General features: G+C 42.2%; 2 protein-coding genes across 3 annotated transcripts in view; both read right to left on the bottom strand.

Moving 5' to 3' along the window:
- Window positions 1-2,777: 2,777 nt before the first annotated feature.
- Window positions 2,778-11,116, bottom strand: cwc25 (CWC25 spliceosome associated protein). Its single transcript, XM_076291081.1, has 9 exons — window positions 10,979-11,116; window positions 10,308-10,480; window positions 9,938-10,174; window positions 8,323-8,392; window positions 7,858-8,009; window positions 7,164-7,227; window positions 6,373-6,578; window positions 3,784-3,945; window positions 2,778-3,464 (listed from the first exon to the last, which is right to left on the bottom strand). The coding sequence occupies exons 1-9, from the start codon at window positions 10,994-10,996 to the stop codon at window positions 3,350-3,352; spliced, it is 1,197 nt and encodes a 398-aa protein (XP_076147196.1). The 5' UTR covers window positions 10,997-11,116; the 3' UTR covers window positions 2,778-3,349.
- A 2,270-nt stretch (window positions 11,117-13,386) lies between these two features.
- LOC143131260 (protein AF-17-like) overlaps window positions 13,387-22,146 on the bottom strand; it is a 38,275-nt gene continuing 29,515 nt past the window's right edge. For both annotated transcript variants that reach the window (XM_076290765.1, XM_076290774.1), the window contains 5 exons: window positions 19,909-19,985; window positions 18,560-18,945; window positions 17,376-17,469; window positions 16,849-17,082; window positions 13,387-15,397 (listed from right to left, as the gene is read on the bottom strand). In XM_076290765.1, the coding sequence (XP_076146880.1) occupies window positions 15,362-15,397; window positions 16,849-17,082; window positions 17,376-17,469; window positions 18,560-18,945; window positions 19,909-19,985 (827 nt within the window). In that variant the 3' untranslated portion in view covers window positions 13,387-15,361. The remainder of the gene's footprint in view (window positions 15,398-16,848; window positions 17,083-17,375; window positions 17,470-18,559; window positions 18,946-19,908; window positions 19,986-22,146) is intronic.

Below are 22,146 nucleotides of genomic sequence, written 5' to 3'. Positions count from 1 at the left end.
TGGTGGTTCACTTTCCCTCCAGGACTCCAATGACTGATTGTGTACAAAGTCATTTAACCCATAACCGCGCATGCTTCCGGTATTGCCTTGCGAGGATAGACAACCAACCAAATTCATTCGAATCCTCCCCCACTATCCAATACAAATCGAGATTAGTACCGAATAATACGAACAACGTTTAAACTAAGTAACCAAACCGGGAAAATGTGAGATATTTTTTGTTGTATCGAGAGAACGTGTAGCCTGGGTGTTCCCATGCTGCCTATGAAGGTATATTGGGTGCAAAAGTGGCGAGCACATTTAACTGCAGATTTTGCATGTGCACACTAAAGTCGTAAATGTGTAACAGTAAAGTTGAAGTTGTACATATTTTTTTATATCTTGTTAACACAAAATAGGGGCTACGGGTTCACAAATCCTTTTTACAGGTACACAAATCCTTTTTACAGGTACACAAATCCTATCCTGTGAGTCACAACTTTCAAGAGTCACGCACTCGACACTTTTGCTCCAATCGTTGCAGCGCAGTAGGTGCGAAACACATTTGCACATCCGTGTTTCATAATCTGAGAACATGCACAACATTCGTGCATTTGTAAACCCAAATGTGAACTAATGCATCCGAAGTTGTGCATCTGTGAAATAATTTCTCATTAATAAAATTCTACAGATCGCTTTGATTTTCTTGCACGACTACAAGTCAATTGATACAATTGCTCGAATCTTCTTCTACGAGTGACGATACTTTTGCTCCTGGCTAGGTGATATAATAGGAGCAAAACGATTTGTATGTGTGCACGTCGAGCGAATCGATCGAGAAAACAAGGCGGCCGGATCTGGATCGCGCTCAGACTACCATTGCCTGCTCATAAGGTAAGTAACATGATAATAATATGAAGAAAGTTATCTTGTTTGTTGGTTTACATTATCATGACCGCTATGTTTAGCTTAGTTTACCTGCTTGCTAAATCCTCCAGTGCCAGATCAAGCTAGCTATCGCTAGATAAATAACTAGTTTAGAATTACAGAAATATAACACTGCCCGTCCAAAATCGTTAGGACACACAATCTGACACAATCGTTCTGCAATTTTCGAACAGCTGACTTGTATCTTGCACGAAGACTATTGGATAGTGCAAGGCAAGTTAGCAATTGTTTGCTGTGCAGACATTATGAATAATAAGGTCGACTTAACACCGCACACCGCAACATTTTTTTCCTCGCTTTGTGCAAAGAAAAACTATAAATCGTGTGTCCTTCATTGATAAGGAAACATGCTGAGGTTACTTACTTTATGAGCAGGCAATGGTAGTCTGAGCGTGATCCAGGATCCAGATCCGGCCGCCTTGTTTTCTCGATCGATTGCTCGACGTGCACACATACAAATCTTTTTGCACCTAATATATCACCTAGCCAGGAGCAAAAGTCACTCGTCACTCGTAGAAGCAGATTCGAGCACTTGTATCAATTGACTTGTAGTCGTGCAAGAAAATCAAAGCGATCTGTAGAATTTTATTAATGAGAAATTATTTCACAGATGCACAACTTCGGATGCATTAGTTCACATTTGGGTTTACAAATGCACGAATGTTGTGCATGTTCTCAGATTATGAAACACGGATGTGCAAATGTGTTTCGCACCTACTGCGCTGCAACGATTGGAGCAAAAGTGTCGAGTGCGTGACTCTTGAAAGTTGTGACTCACAGGATAGGATTTGTGTACCTGTAAAAAGGATTTGTGTACCTGTAAAAGGGATTTGTGAACCCGTAGCCCCTATTTTGTGTTAACAAGATATAAAAAAATATGTACAACTTCAACTTTACTGTTACACATTTACGACTTTAGTGTGCACATGCAAAATCTGCAGTTAAATGTGCTCGCCACTTTTGCACCCAATATACCTTCATAGCTGCCTTGCGCGCGATTTGATTCACGCTGCTAAGGACCCTGCTCTTGAGGCAGCCTGGAGACCATGGAGCAAATTTTCGCCTGAGATAGGGGACCAATCACAGAACAAATTTGATAGACATCCGTGGCACCCAATAAACGGATCTGGGCATTTTTTTCAAATACGAGAAAATGAACGTTTGGTTCCCAGACCACGTCTCATTGAGAAGTGGTGGTGCTAGCCAGGCTAGAGAATGTGTGCTCTTTTTACTGAATAGCGCGCTTATTTTAGTAAGTAGGCTACGCTTGTTTTACTACCTTGTGCGATCGGTTTACTAGGCTATTTCAGAATCAGAATTTTGCTTTTTAGAATTTAGAATTCAGCTGTGGAATGGAATTTGACTGCCGAATAACCCAAACACTGATCTTAAAGATTTTATGTCCAGTAAGGAGATAATAAGAGCGCACATAGGCCATCAGGCCTATAGTTCAAACTTTCGCCAACTTAATAAAAGCTTAACTTGTGTCACACTGTTCGCCAACAGCAACATTACTTATTTGTTTTCAAGTAGCAGGGAATTCAAGCCAAACCGTTGCAACTATGCTATCAATCATTATGTTAAGCCCACCTAACGACTATATACACGATTTGATTGGCCTGATATAATTTAAATTTTTCGAGCTCACAAGCCAACGGAGAGTTGCTAGACTAGCCCTCAGCAAATGTAATTTGCCGCTAGGGTGCGTCTAGATTTCTAGGCTAGAGAATTGCATGTGCTCCAACCAATTACCAAAAAATATTTAGCATAAATATGTATTTGCTTGCAGTATAGGAAGCTGACGTTATGTGTTTTTAGATAAAAAAAAAGCAACTTTCACAGAAACACCATGTCTGTTTTGAGATTTTTTTTTAATCTGTCAAAATAATAAAAACAGGAAAATGCATCTGAAACATCCAATATATCCACCATATATATGCATTACACAGTATAACTATACATGAAAACCATGAGTTGCAGAGAAAAATCTGTACAAATCACATTTTTTGAATATACAGAAAAAAACAGTTCTTGTGCTGGTGTATTCAATAAGAATCTTTACTAAAACCAAAGACAAAGGAGGAAGGTAACCACAGCAATATTCTTTTGTTTGGTCCCAAACATCCCTAAATACTTGACCCACTGAAGCCATATGAAGTCTGGGAGTTTGAGCTAATTCCTGGAGGCTCTGTGTTCAGTCTGAACTTACTTCCCCTATAGAACTCTGAAGGTTATCTACAAAAAGATGGTATCTTTGCCCAGGAGATCCAGATCTCCTTATATGGGCAAAGATGGTACCCAGATCTCCTTATAGGGGCAAAGATGGCAGAATTTGGGCCCTTTTTGTAGGCAAACTTGAGAGGTCTATTCATTTTCCAAATCTCCGTCTATTCTTCCATCCCTCCCTCTTCTCAGCTCATGTTCATCTCCTCATGAAGTTCTTCTCTAGGGATGCAGGGGTTCGCTGGATGGAGTGGATGTTCCTCTTGACCCGGTCCTCCAGAGAGGAGGTGGAAGCACTCTCCAGCTTCATTTCACTGCGCACACAAGAGAGAGAAAAACTCTTAGGACTGTATATGCATGTTGTTTAATGTTTATTCCAAACAGGTTACTTCAACATTAAAACTTAAAGAATCAAGAAAGTCTACTTCTAATTAATAATCTTATTCTAAACCCCCACTCCTAATCAATTCAATATTGGTATGACTTGATTCAATAACATGTATTACTTCATAAAACAACAAGAGATGTTATGCCATGTAATATATGCACTTCTATGATAACCTGACTTCGGTTCTATGAATGAATCTATAGGGACCACTGAGTTTAGAGGTACAGGGCATAAGAGGCACTGACTGGATGAAGCTGGCATGGCGGTCCTGTTTGGTGTCCCGTGCCTTCTCCTGCTCTTCCTGTTGTCTGTAGCGACGCACGTTGCTCTCTCGCTCCTCGTCTCTCTGCTGGGCAAACTCCATCATCTGCCGTCTCTTCTTCTCCAACTCCTCTGCAGAGAGATTTCTGGGGAAGGAAAACAACAACAAGACAAATAAATAAACACATAAACATATTGATCATCACTGATCATTCATCCTTCATGCCTTCAAGTCCAAAACCCTGTAAATTGTTACCTCACGAGTAACAATCCCATGTCCATCAAATGAGGATGACCAATATGGTTTCTAAAAGTGCATAAACTTAAAGGATTTTGAAAAAACTGTGTTTTCCACAGGGAGGATTTTGCCCATCCCATGTTTTATACTAACATGAATGTGATGTCCAGAAAGTCACAGTAACACACACAAAGTTTAGACAAGGAACTTTGTTCAGTTGCAGGCCTCAAATTGACAATGTAATCCAAAATCATGTGTTCTTTTAGACTATTTCAAATCATTGCATTTAGGGATGTAACGATTACCGGTATAATGATAAACCGTGATAAAAATGTTGACGATAACAATTACCGTTTTCTTTTGAAATATCATAATTATCACGGTTGATTATCACGGTGTTGAAACCGTGTGTTTAATCCTTCCCAGCTTCATCCGAGCCTGCTTTTGACATACAGTAGGCCTGGTACAATGAAGCAAAATTGGTACCCTACTGATTCTGTTGTCTAGCCTAATTGATGGTTTTAACTGCGAATTGGATTAGGCTACACCTGATTTTAAAAGGCGGAACATTTTCACCGCAAAACTTGCACTTGCACTCTGCGTCTTTTTATGTTCGCGTGCACATTAAATCTATTCCACTCACGTTATCAGAAGAACACAGTAGCCTAAAGTTTTATTTCGAACACTTACTTTGGTCTCACTCAGGGTAGGAATTTCACGGCGGCCACGTTTTTGCCCCTTGTGTTGGCCGTGATGTCCCTTTGAAAATCAGAGGTTTACAGGCCACGGTGCCCTTGGTACCCTTCTTTTAATATTCTGCTTTGCATCCTACTAATAGCGAATTTTATTTAGCCTATGGCCTGTCAAAATAATCTTAGCATTCACAGCGCAAATTAATTTATTTTACGCAGTGGAGAAAGTGACAGCGCAAGAAAGAAAGTGCGTCTAAATTCACCTATTCTTCTCAGTTGAACTACTCGCGAAGTAGCCTACTCATCACACAGACATCACAAGTATCACATGAAAGAGCTTTTTCTCAGCTTTTAAACGATGTTAGCCGCGAATTGCTGTGGTGAACAGTTCGCGAGAAACGTAAGTAATATAATTAAATTTAATCATAAATTCTACTGAAGGTTTTCGTCCATCTCCCTACCCATTCCTCTCGATGCAATACTTCACGAACCTTTCGTTTAACACATGACAAACCATATATCAGAATAAACAGCAGACCTTACCGAACATAAAGGTGTAAAGCAGTCCCCTGTACAGTTAGCCGTTCCAGAGTAATCCACTTTTGAATTTGCAGTACATTTCGACATGCATGGATGTCTCCAAATTTGGGCTTTAAGTTTTACAATGTGTTTAAATTGTTCCACATGATTTCATAACGGGCCAAATACAAAATAAATTTTACAAATATCGCCTATATATCGGTAAATCAGAGGACAGCTGACTAAGAGTTTGTGAAAGTAGATCACAAAATGCTAAGCATGCATCTAGGGTATTTGAGTTTCTTAAAGCTGAACTGTGCTTAAATTGTTCAATACATGATTTCATAACAGGCCAAATATAAAATAAATGTTAAATATAGCCTAGATATCTGTAAATATTAGATGTTCAGATGATTTGCAGTTCTATGTAATATGTCATGTTTCATGTTTTTGTAATGTTTCATACAGTGATGCAGGTCTACTGCAGTGAATAGGCTATACAACTTTGATATTTTTTATAGCCTATGTGGCCTTTGTGCCCTCCACCAAATATGCCCAACTGAAGGCCAAGTCGCCTTGCCCCCAGAATGGTGAAATTCCAAGCCTGGTCTCACTCATTGGATCCAAATAACAGTAATAGCAACCTCCAAGTCATGGTAGGGTAAGTTAAGCGATAAGCACATAGCCAATTAAACATGAAAAACTGAACGGGACTCTTTTTGAAACTATTTCAGCTTGTGTAGGCCTATCAGTGCTTTCTGAACATATTGAACACACTTTTAAAAATACCGTGATAATACCGAAAACCGTGATAATTTTGGTCACTATAACCGTGAGGTTAAATTTTCATACCGTTACATCCCTAATTGCATTATTAACACTTCAAATATCCTGTAAATGTCCTTAAGGACCAGGCCATGTGAGATGGAGCTCAGACTTAGTGCGGTGTGTGCTGTAAATGTCCTTAAAGACCAAGCCATGTGAGATGGAGCACATACTTAGTGCGGTGTGTGTGCTGTAAATGTCCTTAAAGACCAGGCCATGTGAGATGGAGCTCATACTTAGTGCGGTGTGTGTGCTGCAAATGTCCTTAAAGACCAGGCCATGTGAGATGGAGCTCATACTTAGTGCGGTGTGTGTGTTGTGGCCGCTGGTAGCGCGTTTTGGGCGGGCTGGGAGGTCTCCGGTGCGAGCCTCTGTGCTCAGCATCGTGGGAGGAGTTGTTGTCCCGGTGGGACCGGTGGGAGAGGGGTGAGCGGCTCCGATCCCGCTGGTGGTCAGAGGAGCGGTCACGGGGCACTGACGAATGTTGAGAGCGGCCATTTGGAATCTGGAAGGACAGACAGGAGAGGTCAAGAGACTGCGCACATAAGGAAGTCACTACATAAAGCAGGGATCACACTGACCAGCGGCAAGCTGCAGATTTCCTATTGTTCGCTATGGTTCGGCAGAGGAACAGCTGTAGCAGCAGCGTTACGCTAGTGTCAAACAATTTGAGTGTTGAACTTGGTTCAACTTTCAACGTGTAATGCTAGGCTCATAAATTGTCAGTTTAGGCAAAAGAACGCAGATCGTTTGTGTAACTTAGGAACGAGATAGAACCTATTATGGTCCAAGCGTTGCGTTTTACTGTTGCCACTTTGTTATTTCTAATGTGATCCCTGCCTAACCTTATCAATATCTGCAGACCATCTCTCTTCAGTCATATTTAAATGTGCTGGCAGAAATGTGTCATGTTCTCTGCGTTCAGTCCGTCTACTTCTACAAACTGGATGCTGTTTCAGTTTCTGAATATGACCGTTAACATGGCTGTATCTTTAGTTAAAAAGACCAGGTGGTATGAGATTATTAAGGGAGGATACAGACCAGGAGCCCATAGCCAGGTGGTATGAGATTATTAAGGGAAGATACAGACCAGGAGCCCATAGCCAGGTTTGTGGTGGTGGTGAGATGATGGAGCTGAGTCTTTGGCGTGGGACCTGAGAGGCGAGAGAGAGAACAGAAAAAAAGTGTGAAAATCGTGCGAAACCACCGATCATATACTGCACTGCTATAACTGAGGCTTTGTTTAACTGTGCAAATAATCCCCTCACTCTTGGTGAAAACAGCAGAGGTTTGGACAGTCCGGAGTCATTTTACCCCCTGACATTCTTCATTATCCCCCCTCTTAAATAGGGCTGAAATCTAGATTCCACTCTATCTATACAGTGGTCTGGCCTTCTCCAATCCCTCAAAATCTACTGTAGATGACCAACTACACTGAACGCACATGCAAATAAGACACTTCTCATCTCTTGCACATTACGATGATATACTGAAGAAGTATCTTCACATGGTTTGTCACAGCCATCTAAATACACACTCCGAGTATAAAGCCATCTTAATACACACTCCGAGTATAACGCCATCTAAATACACACTCATAACGCCATGTAAATAAACACTCAGAGTATAAAGCTGTGTGGGTGGCTTGTCTGGTTACCGTGGTTTGCGGTCGTCCTCATTGGAGCAGGAGCTGGAGTGTGTGTGTGTGTGTGTGTGTGTGTGATTGTGTTTGTTTGTGTGTGTGTGTGTGTGTGTGTGTGTGTGTGTGTGGCTTGTCTGGTTACCGTGGTTTGCGCTCGTCCTCATCGGAGCTGGAGCTGGAGTTCCTCCTCTTGTGTTTCTTCTCTTTCCTCTTCTCCCTCTTCTCCTCCTTTCGGTCTTTTTTGTCCTTCTTCCTCTTCTTCTTTTTGTCTTTCTTGTCAAGATTTTGACGAAGCTGAGGGATAAAGAGAGCCACCAGTTTGTTAGAGCTTTAGCCAAGATGTCAGGCCAAGAGAGGCTGAACTTGCTTGGTTACATTTTTAATTAACTGCATCCAAAGGTTTAGGGACTGCATCCAAATCTCCCTGTATGATTTTGCGCTGGATTTCCTTTGTTTTAAGCGCTATAGTGTCATGGGTCAGGGTCATGTTTTGTGAATGACCATTTTCAATTCTACCACAGAAACACATCACATTTGTCTAATACCAAAAACAAAGAGCACACACAAAATAAACAAACACCAAATACCCATGCGTTGCTGAACCCACCATTTCTTTGATCATCTTCATCTTCACTGGATTTGTGAGAACTGAACGCTTCTTCTCCTCTTCCCGCTTGCTGAAACACATAACAACAAGCAGCAGACACGATGACACATTAGTGACAATAAGACACGATGACACAGTAGTGACAATAAGCAGCAGACACGATGACACATTAGTGACAATAAGCAAGACACGATGACACAGTAGTGACAATAAGACACGATGACACAGTAGTGACAATAAGACATGATGACACATTAGTGACAATAAGACATGATGACACATTAGTGACAATAAGCAGCAGACACGATGACACAGTAGTGACAACAAGACACGATGACACATTAGTGACAATAAGACACGATGACACATTAGTGACAATAAGCAGCAGACACGATGACACATTAGTGACAATAAGCAGCAGACACGATGACACATTAGTGGATGAGACAAAGGCTAGTAATCTAACAAATAGACCCCTTCAATGTTTGTAAACATCCACAGTCTAAGTTGGGTGCACACGCGCACCATGGGGTCAGAAAAATGGCGCAGCTAATAGACCAACATTTTGAGCTGTCAAGGTATGCACCGCCCCCAGAACCACAAACCATACCTTGATAAATCAGTCTTAGCTAATGGTTATTGTCTGCCTGAGCTGATAACAGAATGGGTAGACCACGTTAGCAAGTGGCCAGAGATTCATTGGCCCGCCGTATATGGCTATCTGGTTGACCAGCCCAGTGTGTATACACGCAAAAAAGTAGTACAAGCCGGAATCTTTCTTGACGTTTCAGTCAATTCACACACACACATAACCTGACTCTCGCTAGATGAATTTTGTTCCACCTAGCTCCACTCATATATCTGGGACCAATCCATTGGAGTGTTTTTATTCAGAAGGCTGGGCCTAATCAAAAAATGCTTGCATATGATTGAATAAGCCACTTGTCCGTCATCTATTGACGTGCTACTTCAACCACTCACATCGAAGCCAACCTGTGACGCTGATAACAGTCTCACAGTCGCTTCTACGCTATGTCATATCTATGAAACTCCTGCCCTGCGTCCTGATTGGCTGTACCATAAAATCGGTTGCAGAAATCACTCTCAATGGAAGAGGTCCCAGATGGATGTGAGTGAAGCTAGGCGGAGCTAAGCGGAACGAAATTCATCTGGGGAGAGTCAGGTTAACACACACACACACACCACACACAAATCAATAGAATAGAAAGCTTTCTGACCCCGATATGCGCACGCATTGTCTTGTGACGTGGGCCGTGAAGGGGTCAATAGATCACCAGGGAGGACACTCACTACCACTACAACTAATGGTCATCATTTACATTACATTTACATGCATGCTAGCCCAGCTCATTAACCACTACGCTACAACCTCCCCATCAATCAGTTGCTATTACACTATAATTATTTGTTGAGGTAACTGAATGATGCGTGATTCCCTTATGAACTTGACCATAGGCTATTGTGCTGAGGGCTACAACACACCTTACACCTTAATCCAGAAATAAAACATACAGAATATTCATAGCATGACTTATGAGAAAGCTTCTTGAGAAGCTAAGCTCCAGAGAACTCCAAAATATAGAATTCCACTGACCGAATCTCAAACAGGGGGTCCTCCCTGATCTTGGCAGCCATGTCCAGACTGGAGGTTGGGGCGCTGGGGTTGAAGATGGAACCCGGCAGCAGGCCAGTCTCGGTGGAGGGACCGCTCTCAGGCTCCTCGTACTGGTCCAGGATCTGCTTGTCGATGGGGCGGCCAAGCAGGTACTCGTCCCGCGAGATCTGACCGCCTGGTCCTTGGTACATCCAGTCCAGGCGGTCATCTTTTTTCCTAGTAGAAAAAGTGAATACAGTGCTCAGTAAGGTGATGTAGAATTGATGAAAGCATAGAGCAAATTAAAATAGATAAATACGAAACTAACAGAAAAACTGCATACGAGTGTATTTTATTGCAGCCCACTTACTTGACTGAGCCACTTTCCTGCGCATATCTTGTGAGCTCTTCACGAGCTCTTTCATCTTTCAGCTCCTTCTGGAGTTCTTCGATCTTCTTCCGTTCTGCCTCGTACTTCTGTTCAGCTTTCCAAACACGCTCGATGTTCTTCAATGTTTGCGGATGCCAACTTTTCTTCAAGTTCTAAAAAAGGGGCATTTGTTGTGTAACATCAGCATAATTCAGCATTACTACGCTTAAAACGTTAGCTTTGGGGATTGTTTTCCCAACGCTTTTCACATGGCAAACGTATGGCTGTTACCTACAAACACCACCTCTCGATTGAATTCTTTGTGACTACAGTTATATGTTCTGAAAGCAAGTTCGAGAGCTTAAGTCACTTTAAATGACTATCATGGCTAGTGTTACACTTCAAGAAGGAAATGTGACAACAACGGAAAGTCAAGCTGTCATTTTTCTGGCGTACAATATTATTGGGCAGGTCATAAACCACTGAATAATAACATTGGCTAAGTCAAATAACAGTTTAGTAATGACACTCAGTCAAAGTTAAAAGACAAGTCAATAAAGTTAAACTAACATTATACCTTAGCTGGTAGCTAATCTACGCTGCGCAGTGCGCTGGTTAACTTACAATATAACGTTCCCACGTCACAAATATAAAATGATGATTTTACTTACAAGATCCCCGCCTCCCATACTGCTGACAGATGATACTTGCACCCAAATTAAAAAAATGTTCGGTAAAAACAATTAAATACAAGCCTACACCGATGCAACAACAAATATGTTTATCCTGTTATTCAGACGACGCCATATTGTGACCATTTGACCCGGATGCAGTTATCATCGTCATCCGGGTCAACAAATATGACACAGGTCGAGAGCGGTCGAGAGGTTTTTACATGGACAACAGGACCATGGATAGGTCAAGCGATGAAGACTTTCATCTAGATACTTACATCCAGTTGTTTACGGCAGGAAAACAGATACTGAATTGCCTTCAGCCCTTATCCAAGAGGCATGACATTTATAAGGGACTGTCATAAGCTTATTGAATCCCAGCCCTGTTTGCAGAAAAACTTAGAAAAATCTTTCAGTAGGCCTACTGGGCTATTTTCTGCCATCGTTTTCCCATAGATATGTAAGCAGAAATGTAACACATTTCACCAGACAGGTCAGTAAAATACATTTATTGACAGTAAAATTTCAGTCATCTAAATGGTTTTCATTGTACATAAAAAATATCAAAATACTTTACAGGAATCCTTTAAATCTAAATATTGGCAAATTCATCTTCAATAATTTTCTTTAAGAAAGAAAAGTGACGTTACAGATTCTAAATCTTTTGATGAAGTGCCTTTTTTGCTCCATTTAACCTTTTGCAGTCTTCTTTAAATGAAATCAATGCATGTGTAAAATATGCATAGTCTAATCATGACATTTCAATCAGAGGTTATCAGCATTTAATGCTCATCATGAGTTAACATGGTTTTGTTTCTTTCGAACTTAATTTACACAGCTATTTAAATATGCGTAATACAAAGGGGTACATAAAACAGCATTACATGTATTATCTTAGTTACCAAACCTAAAAGCTTACAAAGTGTATTTCAGTTTACAATCTGTAACAAAGAAACAAACAGATAACAAAAAATCCTTCGGGCCATGAAGCCCCAGTGCAACATATGAGGGATGCTCTTGCACCACTTACCCCCAGTATCACTTCATTCTCTTTACTCTTGGGTACTTATCAGAACATTTCAGAAGCCATGAAACAGTTTCCCAACATGCTTTTGCCTTGAACTTAATATCATCACTAACAACAACAACAAAAAAAACAGTTAACTAGGACTTAGTTAGCTAACATTTAAGCATCTCCAAATAAAAACCATACAGTCTCCAACTGTCATCCAATGAGCTTAGTGAGAAGTTGAAACAACTCTGAGTAAACAAACAAACAAACAAAGAAACAGGTAATATGTTGGATTTCTGCATTTGTCAGGGACTGCACACTGGCCTGGATAACTATTACATGTAGGTCTATAACTCTGTCCAGGCTAGGTTTTAAGGCAACAGAGAGAAAGAGAGAATGTGAGATACTCTTGGTTTATAAGCACAAGGGCGGGATGAATCACAAGTACGCATTACTTCACAGAGAACACTTCATGGCTCCAGGAACAACCAACCGACGGTCATATCGACTATCTGTTCTCTTTCAGGGCAAAAACCAACTGACGGTCATATCGACTATCTGTTCTCTTTCAGGGCAAAAACCAACCGACGGTCATATCGACTATCTGTTCTCTTTCAGGGCAAAAAAAAAAAAAGCGGCTCATTAACATCCTTTTAGTGCAACCACAGGCAACGTCTGGATTCAATTTCTTAAAAACCTCTGCTTCAAAAACAATGGCCTGACTGAGAGAGACCAACTGTACATGAAGATATCACACATAAGAAGGGGTATAGCACTGTCAACCACCACAACACCATATTATAATGGTTGGTGGGAAAATAATTGCACATACATCGTCCTACTTGAATGAGTACTGACACCAATCCTTTGTGTCCAGCAAAAAAAAAGATAGCAAAAACAAACTTGAAATGGCCTCCAGGATGTGCTAAAACAATAATTATCAAGGAAATCAGACGGATTGATTAGTGAGGCAGTCAGACAATGTAGCTAGTGGCGTGATTTATAGCTGCTGTCTCACAGAGAGTGAAAAAAAAATATTTCAATCATCAATTTTAATTTCAATAAGCGCCATTCTGACAAGCACTAAGTGTGAATGGGAGCAAGATAGCAGTAGACATTAGATTCACACTGTCCTATGTGAGTGTGCCTTTACTCATGTTTGTGTGAATCACACATAAGTGTGTGTGTGTGTGTGTGTGTGTGTGTGTGTGTGTGTGTGTTTCTGTGACACTAGTATCTGATAGACTGTTAATGTTTTCATGGCAAACATACAATGTGTTGAGGATGAATAAAACAAGGCATCAAAAGCATCAAACCAAGTAACATTCAAATGAAAAGTGTTCAAAGTGTCTCTTTTTCTGGGAGCTTGCTGCATATATATATATAATATATATATATATATATATATAAACAATGGAAAGTGTCCCATCAAAAGTACTTGCAAGACTTTGGTTACAAATGCAAGTACAATAATAAGAATATTGTTCTTCTCTCTTCCTCTACTATATGTGTGTCTCAAACTCAATAGGACAAGCTCAAACCTCTTCGTTCTACAGCCTACTCTGCTGTCTCTGTACCCTATACACAAAAGAGCAAAAATAAACAAACAAACAAAATTACTGAATTACTTTGGACTTTTCCGTGAATTTATCACAAACATTAAGGCATCAATTAAGCTGCTCAAAGACAACTATTGTCTTTCAGTCAATATAAAACAACATCCTAATGAAATGACCACAGAGTAATCATAGCAGTAAAAGGTAAAAAAAACATTTACTGTAACACCTCGTGTGCAAAACATCCATTATAAATCACTACCTAATCCCTATAGTTTCCTAATTAGTACCATGCATTATTGGATAAGGTACTTCTTATTGGCTAAAAGCTGAATATTAGCACAATATACACTGCTGTACATAGGGCAATCTTTAGTGAGACTTTGCTCAGAAATTTTATTTTATTTACACAGGCTTTAAAGTCAAAACCGTTGGTTCGCTTTAATCTCAAAAGGTTGGGTTGGTTTTTAAAATAACCATTAAAGGTGCAGTTCTCAATTCTACCGTTTTTTTAGTTTTACACTTTTTTTCATAGACATTTAATCAAATGTAGCTAATTGCTAGATGTCTGTTCAGTGTTTGCAGTCACCAAACCTTAAACAATCTCAGCCAATCAGCAAGGTGCTTCAGGACCATGGAAGGGAGGGGTGTCATTTGGCTATTTAGCACAATTGTCAATAATATTTTGCGAAACCGAATCACCAACTGAGATTTCTACTGAGAGCTTATCTATGGAGCATGGCATGCATTATTTAGGGTATTGAGGAGAGCCTGGTCTTTTTGTCAACACCTGCGTTGAGCATGTGAGGGGCCCTCTAACATTTATGATCAAGTGAGTTTGGATGAAAGAAAGTACACATTTAAAAAAAAAAAATGATTTGATACAATGTTGTACAACTTATATAAATTCATAACAGTGTCAAAGTGACATAAATGTGGCCACTGTCACAAATCCGTTACACATTGTAAGATGGAAATTGCCAGACTTTCTCTCACCAGTCTTAAATATTCTGACCAGCAAGGGACGAAGCAAGTGCCAGTGTAGACCATGGGGGGAGGAGAAGTCAAGAGAGATGAGGATCCTAGGGTAGGAGGACTGTCTCGTCTGGACTGGACTGGGCAAGGAAGTGGCGTACGAGTCATAACCACCACCACCACCACCACCATCATCATTATCATCCTCCGTGTCATTCTCAAGCACAGCGTTGCTACTACAACCAACGACCACGGTTAACACGAACAGCCAAGCGCTATTGAGTCCCGGCTTCTCTCACTGGGGGGGCTTTGGTGCGGCTGGAAGACAGGGTCAGTGCTCTGGGGTCTCGGAAAACGTCAGTCCACTACAAGCTGAGCTGGAACACCACCAGTATCAATGACCAGAGTCTCTAGTTCAAAAAATATAATAATAGTAATAATAACAACAACAACAACAACAACAACAGTAATAACAATAATAATCGTAATGGACAAAACTGACAAATAAACAAATTAGTGCAAACTGAGATATAGATCAGACCATCACTGTTCTCCTGATAAACAAAGCTGCCTATGTGTGGTTGCCAAATAAAACAAAATTCAGATAATAAGGAAAACAACAGAACAAACTACCACTGCCTGTTTTTTTTTTCTTTTCAGATCGGACACCTGAAGCCAGTGCCATAATACATTCACTGAGGAAGAGGAAGAAGATGGGAGAAGAACGAGAGAGGAGAGGAGGAAGGAGCTGAGGATTCCGGGCGGAAGGGAGGCAAGATCGGGCGGGACGGTTTTCCCATTTGGTGGACGGTCGTCAGCTCAGCTCAGGAAGTGATGTCATCCGTTCTTGTCCCCTCCCTTGTCTCCGACCGACTGTAAGAAACAACAACGCTTGTGAGTTGGGACTCCTCTGCCACTCCTTAGTGAATAGCAAACACACTACCATACTGGAGAAACATTTAGAGGACAGGGTCTTCAACAGCAACAGAATATATAAGTTAATCTGTAAATCAGTATCAAAATACCACATCAAGGACAACAGCTGACATACAGTATAGTAACATACAGAATGCTTTTCCCCCCAGAATCCCCCATCCCTCTCCAATGATTTATGAAGCTTAATGGAAATAATGGATTCCCGCACACACAAGTGTATTGTGCAACTATCCTTACAACATCTTTGCACCATCTGAGCAACACAGTCACCACTTCTGAGACATGTTCCCCTGATGACTGCATAATCTGAGGCAGGTGCTGTTTTGCCTTGGCAGTCCACTTTGGTCATCAGGGGCGTATCTAAGGGTGTCCCCTGGGTGTCTAAATGAGGAGGTGCTGTAACAGGGGTACTTTATGTACATATGTATGTGCTCTTCACAAACACACACACACAGACGCCATTCTGTTGCACCAGCGCTCCTGGGAAACTTCACCCAAACTTCACCGCTAGCATGCACTATGGTAGTTCAATAGGAGCAGCGGTAGTTAATAAGTAGTTCTTTTACCTAAAAATAATGCTTTCAAACTCATTGGGATGGCACACTTATTGACTTACAATAAAGAGAATGGAGTCTCTGACATTGACTTTGCACGCCCAGAATGCCATTGCCTGTTATTGCACTTTGTAACGTTGTTGTTGTGGGTGGAGGATGACCCTTGGTCGATGCTTTTAGACAAATTGGGTATCCCCTTAGAGCTGAATGGGTAGCCAGTACATTGAAAATGTACACAGAGAAGAATTCCTAATTTACATTGTGTTACTTTGAGTACTGACCACATTCAATGGAATGTATGCAGCTGTGTGCAATGAATAGGACAGAGATTTAAGTCAGACCTTTTGTTTTTCCTGCTCATTCCAGCTGAGATATTGTCATTTGGTTATGGCTGCTGAGCTAATGCTGTTGGTTGGCTTTGGCAACCTTTATAAAGAACTAACAGGGGTCAGATGGGTATGACTAACACTGGACACATTGCTGAGAGCAGAAAGCAAAATGCTACATTAGCTTAGCTATGCCCTCTGAGAGTTGGCCATCTCAGCTATCTCAGTTACATCATCTTAATTTAGTCTGATCATCTGATCTTTATTTTTTATGATCCCGACTATTTCCTGATCATTTTCAGGTCGCTTGAGTCTGACTGCTGCTGCATCAGCAGCTATTTTTACAACCTTGGATAGTGAACTCACAAACTTTGACATTTGCTAGCGCCCACATGCCAACCGCTAGTAGACACACATATCTATCTACAGAGCTGAAGACTCTGTTGTGTGTGTGTGTGTGTGTGTGTGTGGTATGGGGGAGTTGGGGGTAGGGGGTGAGTCTACATACGCCGGGCTTGTGGAGGGAGTTCTCCTGGAGACCAAAGAGTGTGGTGCTGTTCCCCTGGCCAGCCTGCAGGGGGGAGGCTCCGGCCTGGGACAGCAGGCTGGGCGACGAGTTCATGAGGGCCGCGGTGGAGGGGGCGCCGGAGGAGGGCAGGCCGCCCCCCAGAGAGAGGCGCTGGAGCTCGCGCTGCCGCTGCTGCTGCTGCTGCAGCATCTGGTACACCACTACCTGCTGCTCCTGGGGACAGATACAGGAGAACAGGTGCACACACACACACACACACACACACACACACACACAATGAATTTTGCAAACATCTTTGTATCTGTTAGACATTACTAGAATCATTACTAGTCATTAATAGAATCTGTTGCCTTGACAAGTGTTTTAGGAGGAACACAGGAATGAGGGTGGAGAGAGAGAGCGAGAGAGAGAGAGAGAGAGAGAGAGAGAGAGAGAGAGAGAGAGAGAGAGAGAGAGAGAGAGAGAGAGAGAGAGAGAGAGAGAGAGAGAGAGAGAGGAGCATTTACCGGAGTGAAATGTTTCAAGACAAGGAACTCTTGGAGCTGCTGCTGCTGTTTCTGAAGCAGAAGCTGTTTCTGGTGTTCAGAGAGGAGGGAAGACCTGCAGCCACAACAATATGAGAACACAATTTGAGATACTACCTGAGTCAGAAAAACATGACATGATAGTAAATACCACAGGGTCATTCCACGTCAATTCAACCAGGGCCCACACACTTAGGTCTCAAAACATTCTGAAAACATTACCAGGTGTACCTATGTTACCCAGGAGACACACTGTAAAATTACTCTCATGTAAGATCAATACTTTACAAGATACAGCCAGTTTTACAGGGGGAGGGGGGTGTCAATTTTGTTCGGCCTCTTTTTTTTGTCAAAGTTCACAAGCCCAAGGCGCAAAAACTAAACCATGTAGGCTCATATTTTACATGCTGGTACATACAGTAAATAGGAATAGTATGTAGCAAAACCGTCACGTTTGGTCTGGATGATCCTGCATGGTCATAGCTGTCCCTCAAAGTTGATCAACATTTTATTGGAGTTTTTGGCTGGGCTCTGTTTAGGCCTTCAGAAGACATATTTGTACTCAACATAGGCTCTTGATTTATTTTCCTTACTAAGATAAGTAGAAACACTCTCACAAAAAGCAATGAACAGAAAATAAATTCCTTCAGGGTCTGAACAGCAGACCTTACAAGTCTGAAAAATCATTTTGGTTCTCATTTTCAGAGCACCCAAACACCTTGTGGGAATATGCAAAGATGTTTTATCTTTATTCTCCATGATCCCTTCTTTTTTAAAACACCATGATGCACCATTGAGATCAATATGTTATGTATAGAGTTACCACAGGTTACTCTATACAACCACAGGTGGCCCTGTGGTAACTCTATATAAAACATATTGATCTCAATGGGGCATTTTGCCCATGTTCAGGGTGGAAAATAAAAAAGAAAGATTAGCATAAGACAAGTCAAATTGGTGTTTTTAAAAAGAAGGGATCATGGAGAATGAAAAAAGTGCTGTGTTCTGCTGTGCTATGCTGTGCTGTGCTGTGCTGTGCTGTGCTGTGCTGCTGTGCTGTGTTGTGCTGTGCTGTGCTGTGCTGTGCTGTGTTGTGCTGTGCTGTGCTGTGCTGTGCTGTGCTGTGCTGTGCTGTGCTGTGCTGTGCTGTGCTGTGTGTTACTCACGGGCTGAGGCTCTTGGGCAGCTGCAGGCCCTGGGCCAGTGGCTGCTGGGTGAGGGGCGGAGGCTGCGGCTGCAGCGCCGGGAGGTGGCTCTGGGGGGCGCTCTGCACCTGCATCTGGGCCTGGGCCGGCGAGCCGCCCAGCACGCCGTTCAGGCCTCCCAGCACCCCGTTCACCCCCGCCGCCGCCAGCTGGGGGCCTCCGGCCAGGCCGTCCATCAGACCGCTCACGCCGCCGCCGAGCCCCATGGACAGGCTCTCGGTCAGGCCAGCCCGGCCCAGTCCGTTCAGCAGGGGCTGGCTGAAGGAGGCGGGGCTTTGCTGAGGGGGAGGGGTGCTCTGGAAGGAGAAGGAGGAGCTACTGCGAGAGGGGCTGCCTGAGTGGAGGTCCTGAGAGAGAGAGAGAGAGAGAGAGGGAGTGAGAGAGAGAGCAGAGAGTGAGGGAGAGAAAGAGGGAGAGTGAGGGAGAGAGAGAGGAAAGCACAGAAGGACATACACCCAGGTGAGTGAGGTTAAATGAGAACAAGCTGAACATTACTGACGTCTTATGAACAACATGTGGGATTTGAAGACAACAAATCACATGTCATAGTGGTCATGGTTAGCTGTAGAGGTCAGTTCTTATGACCCCTCATATTTGATATATGTATTCATATAGTACAATATACTATACTATGCAATGCATTGTAAATATTATCTTACAAATAGTTGACACACATAAGAAACATGAGCTAGGGGGCATTGTTGCTCTGTATAGCAAAACCAGGCCCATTTTAATATGCATAGTGTCAGAACCTTTCATCTGTCAGCCTATATTGTGACAGGCCAAAATGCTTTGATCATAGTCTTCATAAAAAGACTTTGAATAATAACAAACGTCACTATACAAGAAAAACAGCCAAACACTGCCAGAACATTGGACATCTGACATCTGATCCCTCTTGCATTTCACAAGCTTGGAACAAAAGGGAGGATAACAACAACAGCCAGTGAGAAGAAGGGAGGGGAAGGGAGGTATATAGCAATCTAGAGGAACAACTTGGAGAGAGGGGAGGAGATGGGGGAGGGGGAGAGGAGATGGAGGAGTGGATGGAAAGAGGAGGAGATGGGGGGAGGAGGAGTGGATGAGGGAGGAGGAGATGGGGGCAGGAGGAGTGGATGAGGGAGGAGGAGATGGGGGGAGGAGGAGATGGGGGCAGGAGGAGTGGATGAGGGAGGAGGAGATGGGGGCAGGAGGAGTGGATGAGGGAGGAGGAGATGGGGGCAGGAGGAGATGGGGGGAGGAGGAGTGGATGAGGGAGGAGGAGGAGGGAGTGGATGGAGAGAGGAGGAGATGGGGGGCGGTGTCCTCACCTCAGAGGAGGCGATGAAGGAGTTGTCGCTGAGGAAACTGCTCTTGGTGAGGGGACTCTTACTGGAGCTCAGGGGGTCTGAAGGGAGGGAGGTACACACAAAGGGACTTAGAGTGAGTGGGGGCATGCTCAAAACACACACACACACACACATATGATGAAATACACTCACGTACATGGCTGCACACAGAATTCTTTCATTAACTCACAAGCACACGCTCTCCAGCCCCCCCCCTCCCACATACATACTGTACAAACACAGTATCTCTCTGTCACACACACACACACAAACACTTTAATCTCTCTCATGCATCACAGTAACATGTGCAAATGCGAGCAAATACACATACAAGCATATGACATGCTTTACTGAACTCTGTACTGTCAAATACTGTATGTTACTGTATGTAAAATACTGTATGAACAAATGAGACTGAAAGTGCAAGTCCATTCAATGAGCAAAGAGTCTTGTGCATGAATTAAAGCAATTGTGAGCTGTGGGAGCATTGAGCTCATCATCATTGATGATTGGCCTTAGGATCTCGCTCATGGTATTACTATTAATACTTATAGCAAAACCACTCACTGAGTTCGCAAAACTAAAAGCACAAACACTGCTTTGCACTCAGTTTGCAATTTTGTAACACACACTTTGCACAACTGTAGGCACAATTCACTACACAGCACTCTTTTTGCGGAACTGTAAACACAACTCACTGCTTTACACTCAATTTCCAAATGATCAACACACTCCTGGAAAATCATATGTTTGGCTATTATTTACACTATTTTGCCAACTCCCTGGCACACTTTCTCATGTGAAAACTGTTTTAGATAATTAGTTCACTTTGCAATCAGCCTAAGCACTATAAATAAGCCACAGGTAATGTACAATGCGTACAATGGAGGGAGCAGGAAGAGTGAGAAGAGAAAGAAATAGCCCTTTTACCGACAAAAAAAACAGTCTACATGTGGGGATATTGTCATGTCAGGCCTGGATACGGCATTCCAGAATATATTTTTCCCGGTGCCTTGGACTAGGACATTGCATGTGATGTAGACGGAATTTTGAGAGAGACGACCCGATGTAGACTGATTTGTTTTGTTTCCATGAAATTGCTATTTTGTGTTTTGACTAGGAAAAACACACTTGTGTTTATTTTGATGTGTGTAAATAAACACCAATACTTGAAGTTTGGATCCCTGTATGTTTACAGAACTATGACAAAAGTATGACCTCAAACTGACATAGTCTACCTTGTGCACAGAGAAAGCAAAATCCAGATGTGTTTTTTATTCAGACCATCAGTGTGTAGTTGGCACATTGTGTGCTTATTATTGTGATGGCTTATGTTTACTGTTTGATACGAAAACATCATTTTTACATTACAACATCAAGCTACAGTTTTTTCTGATTGCTTAAGCACATTTTTTGTAACTATGGCTTTTTTTGCAAAACTCTACACACAAATGGCAAAACCTCTCACCCAATCAGCAAAACATTGTAGTTCTCTTGCAAAAGCTAACACACCTTGTTTAACTCTTCACACCTTCGTAAAAATTGTGTTTTCGTATCAAACAGTAAACACAAGCCATGACGATAGTAAGCACACAATGTGCCAACTACACACTGATGGTCTGAATAAAAAACACATCTGGCTTTTGCTTTCTCTGTGCAGGTAGGCTATGTCAGTTTGAGGTAATACTTTTGTCATAGTTCTGTAAACATACAGGGATCCAAACATCAAGTATTAGTGTTTATTTAGACACATCAAAACAAACACAATTGGTTTTGTCCAAGTCAAAACACAAAATAGTAATTTTACAGAGAAAAACAAAAAAATCAGTCTACATCGTGTCGTCTCACTGGGTCCGGCCACAAAATTTCATCTACATCACATGCAATGTTCTCTAGTCCAAGGCACCGGGGAAAATATCTTCTGGAATGCCATATCCAGGCCTGACATGACAATACCCCCACATGTAGACTGATTTGTTTGGCTGTAAAAGGGCTATTTCTTTCTCTTCTTACCCTTCCTCTTCCCCTTCCCCATCCTCCTCTTGCTCCTCCTTGTCCTCTTCCTCTAACTTCACCTCCTTGTCGTTGTCATTCTCTCCCTCTCACTTCTTCACCTCCGCATCCTCTTCCTCCTCCTCTTCCTCCTACTTCTTCACCTCCATGTCCTATTCTTCAGCCTCCTCTAATTCTTACCTTTCTCACTCTTCCTGCTCCCTCTAT

This window comes from Alosa pseudoharengus, unplaced genomic scaffold (assembly GCF_046254945.1).
Source record: "Alosa pseudoharengus isolate Yale_2024_CS ecotype anadromous, Long Island Sound unplaced genomic scaffold, YU_APseudo_1.1 YU_APseudo_1.1_scf_1, whole genome shotgun sequence".
NCBI lineage: Eukaryota > Metazoa > Chordata > Actinopteri > Clupeiformes > Clupeidae > Alosa > Alosa pseudoharengus.
Note: the sequence above shows the minus strand (reverse complement) of the source record. Positions and strands in the feature narration are given on the sequence as shown.

What these genes read in the sequence shown, in the direction of transcription:
- cwc25 (XM_076291081.1), bottom strand. An exon ending in GAGGACGAGCGCAAACCACG is followed by an intron (nt 7,228 to 7,857) that starts GTAACCAGACAA and finishes CTCGCCTCTCAG; the next exon opens with GTCCCACGCCAAAGACTCAG. An exon ending in AACCTGGCTATGGGCTCCTG is followed by an intron (nt 6,579 to 7,163) that starts GTCTGTATCTTC and finishes CTGTCCTTCCAG; the next exon opens with ATTCCAAATGGCCGCTCTCA.